At 39.5% G+C, this 17,926-nt stretch overlaps 2 protein-coding genes across 7 annotated transcripts in view; both read right to left on the bottom strand.

Annotated features, from left to right (window-relative positions):
- Nucleotides 1-2,308, bottom strand: part of SUGT1 (SGT1 homolog, MIS12 kinetochore complex assembly cochaperone) — a 43,735-nt gene extending 41,427 nt beyond the window's left edge. The window contains exons 1-2 of one of the 2 annotated variants that reach the window (XM_081215140.1): nucleotides 2,126-2,246; nucleotides 1,975-2,032 (exon numbers count right to left, since the gene is read on the bottom strand). In XM_081215140.1, the coding sequence (XP_081071266.1) occupies nucleotides 1,975-2,032; nucleotides 2,126-2,163 (96 nt within the window). In that variant the 5' untranslated portion in view covers nucleotides 2,164-2,246. Of the gene's footprint in view, nucleotides 1-1,974; nucleotides 2,033-2,125 lie in introns of both variants that reach the window. The other variant, XM_081215139.1, reaches the window with a different exon arrangement.
- Nucleotides 2,309-13,958: 11,650 nt separating this feature from the next.
- Nucleotides 13,959-17,926, bottom strand: part of ELF1 (E74 like ETS transcription factor 1) — a 106,394-nt gene continuing 102,426 nt past the window's right edge. For 4 of the 5 annotated variants that reach the window (XM_081215132.1, XM_081215136.1, XM_081215134.1 and 1 more), the window contains exon 9: nucleotides 13,959-15,924. In XM_081215132.1, the coding sequence (XP_081071258.1) occupies nucleotides 15,330-15,924 (595 nt within the window). In that variant the 3' untranslated portion in view covers nucleotides 13,959-15,329. The remainder of the gene's footprint in view (nucleotides 15,925-17,926) is intronic. The other variant, XM_081215133.1, reaches the window with a different exon arrangement.

Below are 17,926 nucleotides of genomic sequence, written 5' to 3'. Positions count from 1 at the left end.
TCCTAAGTGATGCTGATGCTACTGGTCCAAGAGCCACACTTTATGGACAAATGTACTAAAGCTAATCACACACCTACACTATCCAATTTCACTCCTAGAAAGAAAAAGACAAATGCACTCCCAAAAGAAAGGACTGCATGTGTTCACCAAAATGCATGTACAAGAAAATTCACAGTGGTTTTATTCATACTAGCTAACAACTGGAAATATCCCAAATGTTCACTGTTAGAATAAATTGTGCTATATTAATACAGTGGAATACTACACAGCAGTGAAAAGCAAACAACTTATGGATGTATCTCCCATAATGTTTAAAGCAAGACAGAGTATCTACACTCAACTGAATACCTAGTGTATGATACTTTTTATATGAAGTCCAAGAAAAACTAACTGATGGTGACAGAGTACGGAACAGGTGGGTAAGAGGAATTATTGGCTGGGAAAAAACATGAGAAAGCCTTGAGAAGGGAAGTATTCTATATCTTGATCTAGGTGGTATACATACAGGTAAAACTTCATTAGTACAGACTTAAGATTTGTATTAGATATCCCACTTCAATAAATAATTTTAAAAGTAAAATAACTGAGACGTAACGTGACAGAGAATTCATTACATTAATATCCTTTAATAGCAGCTATTATATAAACTAGATTTCCAAAGGAGGCATGGGCCCTAAGAGGACCATAACAAAGGTAGATTCTGAAAATTAATAGCTATCTAGCTGACATAAGGAATTGTGGAGGAAAACATTCAGTGCCTCTGGTAACATTACTCTAATAGTGATCCCAAAAGCATCACTAGGAAACATCACAGCACTCCTGAGTAATCAACCAGTTCGTTTGAAGGTGTTGGTATCCCGGCCCCAAAAGCATAATCCAACCTAAAAGGCCCCAAAGGCCCCACGCCCTGGTTTCCTCCCCACCTCATTTCTTACTCCACTTTCATCCCACTCTAACCAAATGGGCCTTCTTGCTGCTCCTTGCACAGCTGACTTCATTCCTACCTCAGCATCCTGACACGGACTCCTCTTCCTGCCTGAAATAATCTTTCCCCGGAGCTTCCCAGCTCACTCCCTCATGCCTCTTCTCAAATGTCAACTAACAACCATGGAACAAATTCCTTTTAGAAGTCATAGCTAGGTAAAAGGTTCTCTTGCCTCAAATTCCTAACCTTACATATGTTAAATCATAACAGCAAAACAAAGTTTCCTCTTTTTTTATGCTTCAAAGCAAGAAACCCCTGGCTACATTTTGTGACCCACTACATCATGTATCCTTAGTTTGGGCTCTCTTTATTACTTCAAATTACTATTTAACTCTTGCTCTTTTGCTTTCCTTCACAGCTTTATAGTTTTTCACTTAACACAAACACAAAGTGCCTTCCAAGTCAGTTAAATACATAAATAAGACTTTAATCCAGAGCAAACAGTGCCTTCCACACAGCTGCCCCCAATAAACTGTTTTGAGGAATAAACAAATGAGTGGATAATGAACAGTGACTGGACATCTGGAAATTTTCGGGCACACACGGGAAAAGGTTTCTATTCCAATAGTGTGAGTTCATACAGGCACTCAGCACAAACCTGGTACACAGAAATGGCAAGGATGATTGTCAAACGAAAGACAGAATGAATAAACATCAAGCCTTAGATTTCACTTTTTGCTCTCAGTCACAAATGCCATTTAAAAAACAAACAAACCCTTTCAGACCAACTACGAATGCCACCTCTACCCCCAAAAAGGAAAGCAGGTTTTACTAAGCAGCTCCAAGGAGGCAGGAACTGACTAGGGATGGGAAGCGTAACTGGGCCGCTGCGGGACACAGAAGGGAGAGGCGGAGTCTGTCAACATCGGGGCTGAGACACAGGAAAAGCAGCAGCCCCGACCCCGGGAAGACAGTGCTGGGAAGAGGCGGGGTGGGCCGGAACCCGACGCGGCTGCGTTCCCCAGAGCACAGTGAACCAGCTCTCTCACCTCCAACGCCGCCTGGGGGTTCTCGTCGATCAGAGCATCTGAGAAGCTCCGGAAAAACCTGCCAGGAAAACAACGACTTCAGCAGGGCTCTCTAACTAAAGAAAGACGGAGGGGGATACAAATAATAGCAAAGAGAAGGAAAAGCACGCACCTCTGGGATGCTGCAGGTCCCGCAGCCGCCGCCGCCATCTCTAATAGTCACCGTTACCGCTGCTGGAGCTGCTGCTACCGACGTTACCAGCTCCGCCGCCGCCCAAGGGGGAAACTTCTGGAGAAACACCAACCGAGCTTCCGTCCTACGTAGCCAATGAGCAGCCATGCAGCGTGCCGCGAGGGGAGGGGAGGTGAAGCGCGGGCGCGGGTTGGGCTGGGACCGTGGAGGACCGACTCTCCTGGCCCGCCCCGCCCCCACCCCCGGCCGGCGAGCAGCCTGTCAGGCCCCGCCCCCTGCAGCCATGGTTACGCAGGCCTTGGCGTAACCCAGTCCCAGCGGGCACCCACACAGCCGCTCAGCCTCCGTGGGTGGTAGGTCGAACGGATGTTTGTGTCGTACTGTTATCGCTCAGGAACGTGTGGCGTTTGGGGTCGTTTGTATTTCTGTTAATAATAACACAAGGCACATCGAGCTCCCTTTTCTCTGCAGCTCTCATCATGGCTCCCGGAGGCAGCCAAGCTTTTCGTGGCCCGTGACGTTCTCGGCTACGTGTTCTTTTCCGGGAGCGAGTTCCGGATGGCGCGGCGATGCCGGGGTCTTGGCGCTGGGAACCCTAAAGGACTCGGACTCACCGGAAGTCGCTCCGCCCTTGCAGAGGCTGGGCTGCAGGAAGCCTTTTGGTTCCGGTGCGGGTGGACTGTTCCTTTCCCCAGAACGACACAGGCCCAGGCTTTCTTCCTACTTGGCTTCCCAGACAGAAGAAAAACGTGTTCCATCCGAAGGCACTGAAGGGAGAATGGTGGCCTGAATTTGTCTCAGTGCTGCTTTACTTTCCATCTCGTTGGTCAGGCCCTCCCTCACCGCCCTTTGACCCGTGCAATTCAGATAGAAGAAACTTCCAGCAAGTTCCACGGGAGGGGAATGGGGGCGGGGTGGGGAGCAGGAAGGAGTGGGAGTGAGCGGCTCTCAGTAGAGGTAAACAAGTAACTGAACTCGAATGGCTGCCACTTCCAGAATCTAAACGAAGTCCTGGAATTCTATGATGTTAACGCCTTACAGAAACTTAAGCCGATTTTGTTCTAAGTGCTAAAACCAAAGAAGGGCAATAGTCTGTGCTGTGATAGCAACAAGGGACGCAGCCGAATATAAGGTCTACGGATGGGATCCTCAAATATGTGGTACCGGAACCTCAGTCCGGAAAGATGAATTCGAATTAGTGAAGGAAATGGAAAAGGCAATTCAAACAGAAGAGGCCGAATGTTAGAAAGTGATCATGTGAACTCTGAAACTGGTAGAGCCAAAATTCAAGCTAGAAGCAGACTGCCTGGGTGGAGAGGCAGGTAAATGCCAGGTCATAAAGGGCTAGTTGTAATCTGCTGAGAAGTTTGGAGGTAATTCTCTTAAAGATGCTAACCCGTTATAGGAGTTTTACTCAAAAAAGGCAGTAACAGTTAAATTTACATTTTTATGTTTGTTATTCTGTCTGTACTATGGAAGAATGATTAAAGGGAAAAGAACAGTTGTTGGGAGACAACTGCTGTATTACAGGCCAAGTGACTCTTAAATAGGGCAGTGATTGTAGGGGATCGTAAGGATTACAGAAACAATTGAGGTAAAACTGTCTGGGTTTGCTTATCTCGCCTTTTGTGATCAGTGCTTTTTGTATCATATGTAAGGGCTTGCCTGCTCCAAAGCCATGAGGATAGTCACCTGTGTTTTCTTCTAGTTGCTTGACTATTTTACCTTTCACAGACAGGTTTATTCATTTTTATGAAAGGTAGGAAGTTGGGATCAAGTTTCCTTTTCCCCCCTTATGGATAGCCGATTGACCCAGCCCTACTTGCTGAAAACGCTGTCATTTGCCATTTCCCCCACTAAATAATTATGGCACCTTTGTTGTAAAGTAGATGACCACATGTATGAGGGTCTGTTTCCAGGTTCTCATTACGTTGGTCTGTCTAACCTTGTCCCACACTATCTTAATGTAGCTTTATAAGTCTTGAAGCCCTATAACTTTTTCTTAAAGATTGCCTTGGCTAGTCAAAGGCCTTTGTATTTACATTTTATACACTTTATAGAACTTATTTCCATTTATTTATAAGTTTTAGAAAGAACCTGTTAATTTCAAAAAAAAAAAAAAAAAAAAAGAACCCCCCAGGACAAAAAATCCTGCTAGGATTTTAACTGGGCTTGCATTGAATCTATAGATCAATCTATTTGGGGAAAACTCATCCTAATTTTTGTGTGTGTGTGTGGTACGCGGGCCTCTCACTGTTGTGGCCTCTCCCATTGCGGAGCACAGGCTCCGGACGCGCAGGCTCAGCGGCCATGGCTCACAGGCCCAGCCGCTCTGCGGCATGTGGGACCTTCCCGGACCAGGGCACGAACCCGTGTTCCCTGCATCGACAGGCGGACTCTCAAGCACTGCGTCACCAGGGAAGCCCCTAATTTTTTTTAATTGAAGTATAGTTAATTTACAACGTTGTATTACTTTTTGGTGTACACAGACTGATTCAGATACAGATAGATGGATATTCTTTTTCATTTCTATTGTAGTTTATTACAAGATATTGAATATAGTTCCCTATGCTATGCAGTAGTTTATTTGTTTTATATATAGTAGCTTGTATCTGCTAACCCCAACTCCTAATTTTTCCCTCCCCACATCTTCCCCCTTTGGTAACCATAAGTTTGTTTTCTGTCTGTGAATCAGTTTCTGTTTTGTAAATAAGTTCATTTGTATCATATTTTAGATTCCACATATTAAGTGATATCATATGATATTTGCCTTTGTCTGACTTACCTCACTTAGTATGGTAGTCTCTATACCCATCCATGTTGCTGCAAATGGCATTATTTCATTCTTTTTTATGGCTGAGTAGTATTCCATTGTATATCTGTATACCACGTCTTTATCCATTCATCTGTTGATGGACATTTAGGTTGCCTCCATTTCTTTTTTTTCTGACATCTTTATGTTGATTCCTCCAATCCATGAATATAATACACCCCTCCATTTATTTAAGTGGTCTTTAATTTTTCTCAGCAGTGTTTTGTAGGTTACAGTGTAGAAGTCTTACATATCTTTCATTAGATTTATTCTTGGGTATCTGAGGGGTTTTGTGCTTTTTAAATGGCATTCTAAATTTTTAATATTTGTTGCTAGTGTATAGAAATGCTGCTGGTTTTTACATATTGACCTTATATTCAACCATCTTGCTAAGTTCCCTTACTATTTCTAATACTTTGTAGACTCTTTTAGAATTTCAGTCATCACAGTGTCTTGTGATCTGTGACAGATGGTTTAACATCTTCCTGTGCAATCATTATACCTTTTACTTTTCTTGCTGGTTGTCACTGGCTAGGATGTCTCCTATAGTGTTGAGTAAAAGTAGTGATGATGGACTTCCTATCTTGATTGTAACATTAGGGAGAAAGCATTCAATATGAAATGCTTTTTCTGCCTTTATTGAAATGTCCATGTGTATTTTTTCTTTAATAAGTTAATGTTAATTACTTTGGTTGATTTTCAGATGTTCTCTAAATGGCCAATATGCATATGAAAAGAAGTTGTACATCAATAGCTATATCAGGGACAGTAAAATCATAATTTGGTACTAAACACTCCCACCAAAATGGCTAAAATTAAAAGGAATTCCAGTGCCAAGCATTGGCAAGGATATGGAGCACCTGAAACTTTCACGTATTGCTAGGGAGAGTATGGTATAGCTACTTTAGAAAACTTTGACACTATCTACTAAAACTAGTCATACATGTACCCTGTTGCCCAGTAATTCTACCACTAGGCATATGCCCAAGAGAAAAGAATACTTATGTTTGTGTACAAGAATATTAATTGCAGCATTATTCACAGTAGCAAAAACTGGAAATAACCTAAATGTCCTTTCACAGAAGAAAAATACTAGAGAGCAAAGACTAAGAATGAACTACCAGCACACACAACAATATGGGTGAACCTCACATACATAATGTTGAGCTAAAGAAGCCAGACAGAGTACATCCTGGTTGATTCCATTTATATGAAAATAAAAAACATTGTGAGGGATGTCAGAGAGTGATCTCCTGGCTGGGAAGGGCCATGAGGAAGACTTCCTGATGTGGGAAATGTTATATATCTTGACTAGGGTGACAATTACAGTAATGTAGTCACATGTCAAATTTTTTCAATTTATACACTAAGATTTGGGCACTCAAAAACAGAAAGATGGATCAACGGAACAGGATAGAAAGCCCAGAGATAAACCCATGCACATACGGTCACCTTATCTTTGATAAAGCAGGCAGGAATGTACAGTGGAGAAAGGACAGCCTCTTCAATAAGTGGTGCTGGGAAAACTGGACAGGGACATGTAAAAGTATGAGATTAGATCACTCCCTAACACCATACACAAAAATAAGCTCAAAATGGATTAAAGACCTAAATGTAAGTCCAGGTACTATCAAACTCTTAGAGGAAAACATAGGCAGAACACTCTATGACATAAATCACAGCAAGATCCTTTTTGACCCACCTCCTAGAGAAATGGAAATAAACACAAAAATAAACACATGGGACCTAATGAAACTTAAAAGCTTTTGCACAGCAAAGGAAACCATAAACAAGACCAAAAGACAACCCTCAGAATGGGAGAAAATATTTGCAAATGAAGCAACTGACAAAGGATTAATCTCTAAAATTTATAAGCAGCTCATGCAGCTCAATAACAAAAAAACAAACAACCCAATCCAAAAATGGGCAGAAGACCTAAACAGACATTTCTCCACAGAAGATATACAGACTGCCAACAAACACATGAAAGAATGCTCAACATCATTAATCATTAGAGAAATGCAAATCAAAACTACAATGAGATATCATCTCACACCAGTCAGAATGGCCATCTTCAAAAAATCTAGAAACAATAAATGCTGGAGAGGGTGTGGAGAAAAGGGAACACTCTTGCACTGCTGGTGGGAATGTGAATTGGTACAGCCACTATGGAGAACAGTATGGAGGTTCCTTAAAAAACTACAAATAGAACTACCATATGACCCAGCAATCCCACTACTGGGCATATACCCTGAGAAAACCATAATTCAAAAAGAGTCATGTACCAAAATGTTCATTGCAGCCCTATTTACAATAGCCCAGAGATGGAAACAACCTAAGTGTCCATCATCGGATGAATGGATAAAGAAGATGTGGCACATATATACGATGGAATATTACTCAGCCATAAAAAGAAACAAAATTGAGCTATTTGTAATGAGGTGGATAGACCTAGAGTCTGTCATACAGAGTGAAGTAAGTCGGAAAGAGAAAGACAAATACCGTATGCTAACACATATATATGGAATTTAAGAAGAAAAAAAATGTCATGAAGAACCTAGGGGTAAGACAGGAATAAAGACACAGACCTACTTGAGAATGGACTTGAGGATATGGGGGGGGGGGAAGGGTAAGCTGTGACAAAGCGAAAGAGAGGCATGGACATACATACACTACCAAACGTAAGGTAGATACCTAGTGGGAAGCAGCCGCATAGCACAGGGAGATCAGCTTGGTGCTTTGTGACCGCCTGGAGGGGTGGGATAGGGAGGGTGTGAGGGAGACGCAAGAGGGAGGGGATATGGGAACATATGTATATGTATAACTGATTCACTTTGTTATAAAGCAGAAACTAACACACCATTGTTAAGCAATTATATTCCAATAAAGATGTAAAAATAAATAAATAAATAAATTTATGAAAAAAAGTAGGCATGCATTAAATACTAATATGGAATGATCACCATGATGTATTGTAAAAAAAAAGTTGTACATAAGACATATTTTGTTTTTACTGTATGTTTTTACTGAATGATCTATTCCCCATCCCAAGGCAAGCATGAATAAAATTAGGTTAAATTTAAAAAAAAAAAAAAAAGATTTGTGCACTTTATGCTTCAATAAAATAGGGGGAAAGATTAAAACAAAGTCAGCAATGAAAAATCAGAATCTGAAATTTTTAAAATGATATTTACAATAGCATTAAATATTAAATACTGAAAATTAAATCTGACAAAAGATGTGCAAAACATATACATTGAGAATTACAAAATATTGCTGAGAGAAATTAAAGACACTTAAACAAATGGAGAGATATTCTATGCTCATGATTCAGACTTAAGATGTCAGTTCTTCCCAAACTGATCTATTGATTCAACCCAATGCCAATCAAAATCCCAAAGGCTTTTTCCATTTTATAAGTTGACAAACTGATTCTGAAATTTAAATAGAAATGCAAAAGACTCAGAATAGCCAAATCAACTTTGAAAAATAACAAAGTTGGAGAACTAACACTACCTGATTTCAACACATCAATCTTGTGTATTGGTACAAAGATAGACAAATCAATAGCACAGAAAAGAGAGTCCATAGATTCATATGTGTATGAACAACTGATTTTAAGCAAAGGTCCAAAGGTAATTTCAGGGCAGAAAGGACAGTTGAAAAAGATAGTCTTTTCAGACTTTTCAATTGAAAAGGATAGTCTTTTCAACAAATTGGATATACAAAAGCAAAAAAGTGAACTTCAATATATACCTTGCACCATCTACAAAAACTAACTCAAAATGGATCATGGACCTAAATGGTAAAACTGTAAAACTTATAGAAAAAAGATCGTTGTGTCCTTGGGTTAGACAAAGCTTTCTTAGATATGACACCAAAAGCATCATCCATAAAAGAAGTTGATAAACTTTATGAAAATTTAGAAGTTTCTGCACTTTGAAGGTATTTGTGAATCATATATCTGATGAAGAGCTAGCATTCAGAATATATAGTTCTCAAAACTCAGTAATAAGAAAACAAGGGAATTTTTAAATGGGCAAAAAAACAATCACTTCATCAAAGAAGATACATGGATGTCAAGTAAGCTCATGAAAATTGCTCAAAATCATGTTATTAGGGAAATGTAAATTAAAACCACAATGCGATACTACTATACACCCATTAAAATGGCAAAAATATTGAATATAAAAGACCATGTTGAAGAGGATGTAGAGCAACTGAAAGCCTCATACACTGCTGGTGGGAATGTAAGATGGTACAACCATCGTATGACCTAGCCAGACCACTCTTGGGTATTTGTTCAACAGATATGAAAATAGATGTCCAATGTAGAGATTTGTACAGGAATATTCCTAACAGCTTTAATGATAACAGCTGAAGACTAGAAACAACCCAAATGTCCATTAACAGGTGAATGGATAAACTGTAGTATATCCATGTAATAGAATACTATAAGAAAACAAGGGAATTTTTTCAGCAGTAACAGGAAAAATATGCTGATACAGACTACAACATGGATGAATCTCAAAAAAGTTAACACTATGTGCAAGCAGCCAGACCCCCCCCACAAAAAATAGTGCATGTTATATGACTCCATTTATTTAAAATACTAGAAAATGCAAACTAATATAATCTATGTAGACAGCAGATCAGCAGTAAGGGAGTGGTTACAAAGGGGCACAAGGAAACTTTTAGGCTAATGTTCACCAAACATGAGTATGTTCACTACTTGATTATGGCGATGATTTCATGAGTTTATACTCTATTTAAATATGTGCCATTTATTGTATGTCAATTATAGCTCTATAAAGCTATTTGTAAAACAAGCTCGGAGCTGTAGGTAAGAATTGATAGTCATTGGCACACAGATGGTGGTTACCAACATGAGAACATGAACATAAAAACAGGTAAGGAGAACATGTATGTAGCTTAGTCACATATTTAGTAACTATGGAGTACTGTACCTACTATGTGGAGATATTACAGTAGGGACTGAGGGTACTAAAATGACTACAGTCTTGGCTCTTTATAATGTAGTGTTGGAAATCACACATACCAGCAGTCAATTATTATAGTGTCATCTGTGCCCAAATGAGAAACTAAAAGGCTCTATGACAGTAGAGGGAAAGTTTTAAGAACTCAGAGAAAGCTCTCAGAGGAAGTAATGTCTAAGCTGAGGCCTGAAGAACAGATAGAATTTAGCGAAATAGAATGAGAGCAACTGTGCCAAGCAGAGTGACAGCAAGTGCAGAGGTCTGGAAAGTAAAGGGAGCTCAAAGAGTTGGCAAGTACAGCGTTTAGGGCTGTTCATTTGCATAAGCCCCTTCAAACCCTCTAAGTTGGTATTCTACTTTTCTGTTTTTCCTAAGTAAGTTCCCCATACCCATCCAACTGCCGAACTGTGTACCCCATAAAAATCTAGATTTGCCCTGATAGAGGATATCGGTCATTCTTTTGGGCAGCCAGTCACGTAAATTGGTAGCTAGTTAATGCAAGGAGTCAAGGAAGGACCTTGGTTATTCTCTCTAGATGCAAATTCTATTCTCTCAAATTTCTGAAGCAGTAGAGACAGTGGTACAAAGCTCGGTGTTTAGGTGCTTGGCAACAGTGGCTACAAGTGGACCAGTTGTGCAATATGGTTTTGCAATTTGTTTAACTGTGTGACTCAGACTGACCCCGATTCTCTAGTCTTTTTGTCTATTCTGTAAACTGCATGATATTCTTCTAATAAAATTTCTTTTGTGCTGAAAACCAGAATCCATCTCTGTTGCTAATGACCAAGAACCCAAACTGATAAGACAGTTTGGTATTTGGAAGTGGCATGCTACAAAACAGACTCTAGTATGTATCACCCGCCAGATGGAAAAGAAAGGATGCAAGGCACTGAAGACAACTACTCCAGACTGGGAAAATGGTGACCCTGAGACAGGACATCAAACTCACACCATCAAGAAATGTATTCTAAAGCTGAGAAGTCTTGGAAAGAGATTTATTCCCAGTGCTCATGCTGGTGTGGCAGTGGAGGACAAGAAAGCAGGGGCCACAGCTGATCTGAAACAGAGGACTGCAAATCACCTTGAAGACCCTAGTCATGAAACTGGATCAAGTAGCTGGATGACGCTTCGGCTGATCTCTCTTTAGGAGAGAAATCATGCTTCCTGTAGGTGTGAGCATTTTTGGAAGTATATGTATGGGAAGAAGGCTGTGTATAGATGACAGTAGACTATATCATTCCTCCCTTATTCCTTGCTATGGAGTCCAATTTTGTTTGACTGTCCATCTCCCTAACACATGACTAAGTCATCTATGGTAATCCTGGTTCCTTGGCCAGCACTTGGTTTAGGAAGGGGTATATATGACCAGCCTAGCCAATGAGCTCTGAAGAGATGGCTGCTCAGGGTGCTCTGGGAAAGGTCTCCTTACTGATAAACAGAAACATAGAAGAACTACTGCAGCTATCTTGCCACCACAGCTGAAGCCATCCCGGAAACTAAACCAAAATACTGAGAAAAGCAGAAAGATGGAAGAAATCTGGTTGCTCAGTATCACTACTGTGCTCCTGAATTAACAAACCTGGAAACCTCCGAACTTTAGACTTCTAATTTTGTACTATTAATAATTTTGAATAGGGTTTTTTGGTTCCTTGTAATTGAAAGCATCCAAATCCTATCTGACAGTATGATTTGGAGAGTAAAATTTGAAGATAAGGCTGGTGGGATCAAGGAGAGGTGAAACCATGCAGGGCCTCAAATCCAGCTGAGGATAGTAAGAAACCACTGAACGGCTTGGTACAATTAAATGCACCCCTGTTGCACTGGGGAAGAACACACTGAAGGGGGACAAGGTGCAGAAAACAGAGAAGGAGAACAGTGATCTTTAGATAAAACCTGGGGGAGCTCCAACCTTTGAAAAAGTCTCTGGAGCAACCCAAGAGGAACACTAAGAAATTATTATAAAGGCAGGAAGAGGACAGGAAAGAGTTGGGCACAAAAGTAAAGGCAATAGAGAGTTAAAGGAACAGTGAGTTATAAAAGGTTATCAAATATTGGAGAGGCCAAGAAAGAGAAGGGGAGGAATTTGGCAATATGGAAATTGATTCCTTTTTAGTGACTTTTGCAACAGTAATTTCAGGGTAATAGGGCAAATGTACTACTACAGTGGGTTAAAGAATGAATGGATTAATGTCCACTGACAGACGAATGGATAAAGAAGATGTGGTACATATATACAATGGAATATTACTCAGCCATCAAAAAGAATGAGATAATGTCATTTGCAGCAACATGGATGGACCTATAGATTATCATACTAAGCGAAGTAAATCAGAAAGAAATACCATATGATATCACTTATATGTGGCATCTAAAATATGGTATAAATCAACATCTACAAAATAAAAACAGACTCATAGATACAGAGAACAGACTTGTGGTTGCCAAGGAGTGGTGGGGGGGGGGTAGGGGAGGGAAGGAATGGGAGTTTGGGATTAGCAGAGGCAAACTATTACATATGGCATGTTTAAACAACAAGGTCATACTGTAATGCACAGGGAACTATTTTCAATACTCTGTGACACACCACAGTAGAAAAGAATATGAAAAAGATATAGGGATTTCCTTGGTGGTCCAGTGGTTAAGACTCCACACTTCCACTGCAGGGGGCGCGGGTCCGGCTCCTGGTCAGGGAACCATGATCCCACATGCCGAGTGGCCAAAAAAAGAAGGAATATATAAATTTATAACTGAGTCACTTTGCGGTATAGAAGAAATTAACACTAAATCAACTATACTTCAATGAAATTTTTAACAAAAAGAATGAATGGAAAGTGAGGAAAGCAGCAAGTTTATAAATTAAGGACAGTGACAGTAACACTGCAGGTACTTCCTTAATACATGTTGAATCAATGATTTGATGTAGAAAGGCCACATACTGAGTAAGAGTTATGTCCCTGTTCAGGAGTTCAGTATTGGGAGATTATATTAGGGGATGCATGGCTAGAGTTCTAATGGAGGAAAACTTTTCCTTGATCCTCTTAGGGTCCCTGGCTGGGCCTAAAACTCAAACTGACAAAGACATTAAAGAAGAAAAGCATATAAATTTATTTAAGTTTTCCGTGACATGGGAGCCTCCATAAGGAAATGAAGACTCCAAGAAATGGTTAAGCCTGAACATTTTTATACTAGGTTTGATGAAGGATGGAAAGTCATAGAAAAACAATGGAACAGAAGGGTATGAGCTAAGGGTAGTAAACTGAAGAAAACTCACAAGGTCTGTTACTTCAGATTCTTCTCTGTTTCCCTCCATCTTCAGAGATAAGAATGCTCCTTTAAAAATCATATTTGGGGGGCTTCCCTGGTGGTGCAGTGATTGAGGGTCCGCCTGACGATGCAGGGGACACGGATTCGTGCCCCGGTCCGGGAAGATCCCACATGCCGCGGAGCGACTGGGCCCATGAGCCATGGCCGCTGAGCCTGCGCGTCTGGAGCCTGTGCTCCGCAACAGAAGAGGCCACAACAGTGAGAGGCCCGCGGATCGCAAAAAAAAAAAAAAAAAATTCATACTTGGGAAGAATATTAACTGATATGAGGAAATGAATAAGTGGAAGTTACTACTGGGTATAGGCATATTGGATTGAGATTTTAGTTTTGTTACATTTTTCTGTTTCTGTGTTTTCCAAGTTTAACAATTAACTGATCTAATTTCTAATAAGGAAACTAGTTTTTTAGAGTGTGTTTAATATTATTGCTGGGAACATTTTATTTTCTAACTTTTGGAGCTTTGTAATCCATTGTGTCGTGTCCGGAAACTGCCATTTGGCATGGTAGAAAGGAAAAATGAGAGGATGACATCCTGCAATTCTAATCTGACTAATGGAGGCTGTTATATAAACATTTAATAACACTGTAATACTAGCAACATTGTCTGTATACTTGTTCTTAAGGAACATTTTCTTGAAAACAAAAACACAGAATTTTTACATGATTTATTTAATAATAAACCAATTAAAGATACAAAAACGTTTAGAGGATTCCAAAATTTAAATTTTTGTTTAAATACAAATTCACTCTGTAACATGAAAACATATAACATTAGACCTCTAAACATAATGATTCTTTCATCTACAAAAATTTCTTTTTGCTATACTAGAAAACTTGCAGAAAACAATTTTTCTTGTGAAATTAAATGTACATTATTTACAGTTGAAAAAGTAATCTAAAAACTATTTCATTTCAGAAACTGGGATATATAATGTATATCTTTGTATGCAATTCCCCCTCCCCCCACTCTCAATTAAAAAAATATCCAAAATATAAAGCAATTATGCTTTTATAGCAACTGACTACTCAGCCAGCTTAGCCCAAGCCTTGGTTGCTTTCTGGGGCCTTAAAGAACCCTGACTCTTTCAGAATAGCAGTATATCATTTAGCACTCAGCAACATGTTTTTTACTAGTGGACCACAGTGCACAGTGGCCTAAAGAGTTAATGAACAAAGTATTTAGGAGGAATTCAGGTTCAGAGCAAATCTTAACAGGTAACAGAAAAATGAATTTTGTAGGGTCATTAGTTTTTCTGCAATATTTTAGCTATATTTACAGTAGGAGATAAGCTTAAAACATAGGGCTTAGAATCATAAAATTTAGAACTAGGTAGGAAATTGGAGATCATCTAATCTAATCCAATACATCCCTCCTCTTATGATGCCCAGAAAGATCAAGTGGCTTGCCCAAGGTTACACAGCTAGTTAGTAGGAGAGCCACTCTTAGGCTGATGCTTTTATATTGTCCTGCTTCTGAAACAGGTTCAGCCATATCATGGGCACATTTCGATTTTTAATGTTATATTTTACATAATCGTAGTTCAATATACAGTGCAACAAACTAAAGTCGATCTAAGTGAAATCATAATTTTAACAAGGCATAAAATAGGTGTCTTGCATTTGAAAGAGTCAAGACTTAACCTATACAAGTGGAATGAAAATAGCTCCTATATAAATTTCCTGATGTCATATTTAAGTACTGTATTTACAGAAGAATCAGAAAAGCTAATACGATGTAAAATTTAAAAAGAAACTTTAAAAATGCTTATGATATAGCCACTGAAAAAAACCTCAGAAGAATGTCTTCATAGTATAAAACGCCTGTTCCTTCACAATTGAATTCTGAAACATTTGAAGAACAAAAAGAAACACTTGGGTTTTCCTCCCCTCATCTAACAAAGTCAAAATTAACTCTAAGTTATTATTTTTAACAAGTAACTATAAAATTAGGAACATTTGGAGAATTTACCTTAGAATCAATCAATAGTATGCATACAACTGAAAATGTTCAATTAAAAAACCACCATCTGTAATTCCTTTGGTATATTACTTAGAAAGAGTTGGGTTCCAGCAGTTCGTTTTTTATAGCTACCTGAGAGGTAAATCCATTGGATACCACCATCACATAAGGCTGTGACTGCTGCTCAGTTTCCCCAGTGCCTTCTTTCAAATTATCTTCAACCTCCTTTTTCTCTACTTCCTGTATATGAGTTTTTGTTTCTTGAGCTTTGATAACTGAAGTGATTACAGTGCCAGGTGGGTGAGTAACCAGTTGTGAATTGCGAGGAGAAAAGGTCACCACAGGTGTGGTAGCACTGAAGGACGGAGATGAAGCCACGCTGACGGTTCCATTGCAAATGGACTGAACATTGCTAGTAAGAACCTGCTGTACGTGGGCAGGACTCAGGACAATGGAAGGAGGAGAGCCCGGCTTCTGCGACTGGAGCACAACATTTTCTTTCAGTACTGTCATGGGCTGTGACGATGGAATGGCTTGTAAGATAAATTTCTGAGATCCAGCACCTGATGATGGATCTGTGCTGGCTATAACTGTTGTGATTGGCACTGTCTGAAGTGTTACTGTGTGCAAATGCTGATTCCCAGGAGATACGACCACAGGAACTTGGGCTGGAGCTTGTATAGTCCTATTGAGATTATGAAATAAAAGTGAGGAAATTAGCATATTCTACGTTGTTTAAAACTTAACATTTGACAACTCACTTTGACAAAACATGAGTTATTCATTTCAAATGCTCCTTCCCATATTTTCAAAACAACATAAACATTGTGCCAGACCCTGCATGAAACACTCTACATTCAGAAATGCCCAACACAAAGCTCTCAGTCCATTAACTATGATACCATCTGGTGGGAAAAAAAAATAAGTCTATACAAAGTGCTATATTAACACAAATGGGGAAGCAATTTTGTTGGGGGAGGAGGATATCAAAATGTTTCCCAAGGAAGTTATGTATAAGCTGCCTGAAAGAAAATTAGGGACTTTTAAATAAACATATTGGACTCACTATCATTTTAATATTTGAGGGGTAATGTCATCAATATACCCAACCAAATTACCAAACTTCACATGATTATAATTGTTTTCAACCTGTTTTTCTATATATAGAGAGAAAACGCTCAATTAACTAAAATAAAAAACAATCTTAAATGTATATGAGACAGAATTATTAGAAGAATTTTAAGAGTTCATGGTTCATATTACATAAAACAAGTCATGAATATAATTAACTCATGAGGGTTCTTTAAGCTGGCAGATAGAACAAAAAATAAGGCCAACCCTTGGCAAAAATAGAGGCGTGTTTTAGCAGTTTTCTCAGCTCAAGTAATTTTCACAAATTTTAGTCATAAAGATACAATTTTAACATAAAATCCTTTAATGTGGGCTTCCCTGGTGGCGCAGTGGTTGAGAGTCCGCCTGCTGATGCAGGGGACACGGGTTCGTGCCCCGGTCCAGGAAGATCCCACATGCTGCGGAGCGGCTGGGCCCATGAGCCATGGCTGCTGAGCCTGCCGTCCGGAGCCTGTGCTCCGCAACGGGAGAGGCCACAACAGTGAGAGGCCCGCGTACCGCAAAAAAAATTTTTTTAATCCTTTAACGTAAAATCCAGTTTATGTAAGGTTGTTAATTCCACTTATTGAAGAAAAGAGGTACATAAATGATATTATAAGTCAATCTAATTTTAAAAGTTCACAGCTGTGAAGTTTACAGTTATGGCCATTGTTAATATAAAACAAATGCTGTTGAAAAAAACTTAGCACCTGGATCTCAACTGTGTTTCCTCTGAATTCTATAAAGCTATCTTACAAAAGAGAGACGATTGCTACTCCAAATGGCTAGGAGCTGGATTAGTCCCCGTAAACCAAATGTTAATTATTGCCAGGAGACTATCACAGGTAAATTTTAGAAAGTTACAATTATGTGGCCTGTCACATGTGAGAAATGAAATTCTGGAGGAGAAGACAAATGGGCTAGATGGAAAGATGACTCAGCACAACTCAGAAGTTCAAAGGAAGCAGAAAGACGCACGATAACTGGAGCCCACCCATACATGTAGGATACTGATTCCCAAGTTCAGTTTGCCACCATAGTCACCACTGTGAGGAGTAGTCTACAGCAGGAGATCGGCAGCTCTCTTGAAGGACACTGCTAGAAGAGAATATGAGTCAGGTAATGAAGATTTAATAGGCTGGCAGGGTATGGCCAGATGTACTAATACTATTGGGCAGGAAGGGATGAGTGGGAAGGATACAGAACAACTTCGGGAACTAGGGCACTTTTCCAAAATACACTGTGCTCCCTTCTTCCCTGCCCACCTGAATCAGGATATCCTGGGTGGAATCTAAGCCTGCAAATGGTAGCTGACAGATACCATTTTTTAAATAAAAAAGACCCAAGGGCTTCCCATGCCAAGAGTTCATGTACATGTATGCATAGATAAAATAGAACTTGGCATATAGGAAGCACACAGATTGTATCTATAAATATGCATAGCCTTGCCACCCTATAAGTATTATCCCTATTTTCATATGAAAAAATTAATGCAGCTTGCATAAGGTGAGCAGTTAGATAAGAAAAGGGGTCATTCAACTGCAGAGCCTATGTGCTTAACCATTACAACATACCGT

The sequence above is a fragment of the Mesoplodon bidens genome (genome assembly GCF_964165515.1).
Source record: "Mesoplodon bidens genome assembly, chromosome: 17".
Taxonomy (NCBI): Eukaryota; Metazoa; Chordata; class Mammalia; order Artiodactyla; family Ziphiidae; genus Mesoplodon; species Mesoplodon bidens.
The sequence above is the reverse complement of the archived record's forward strand: the minus strand, read 5'-3'. Positions and strand labels throughout refer to the sequence as shown.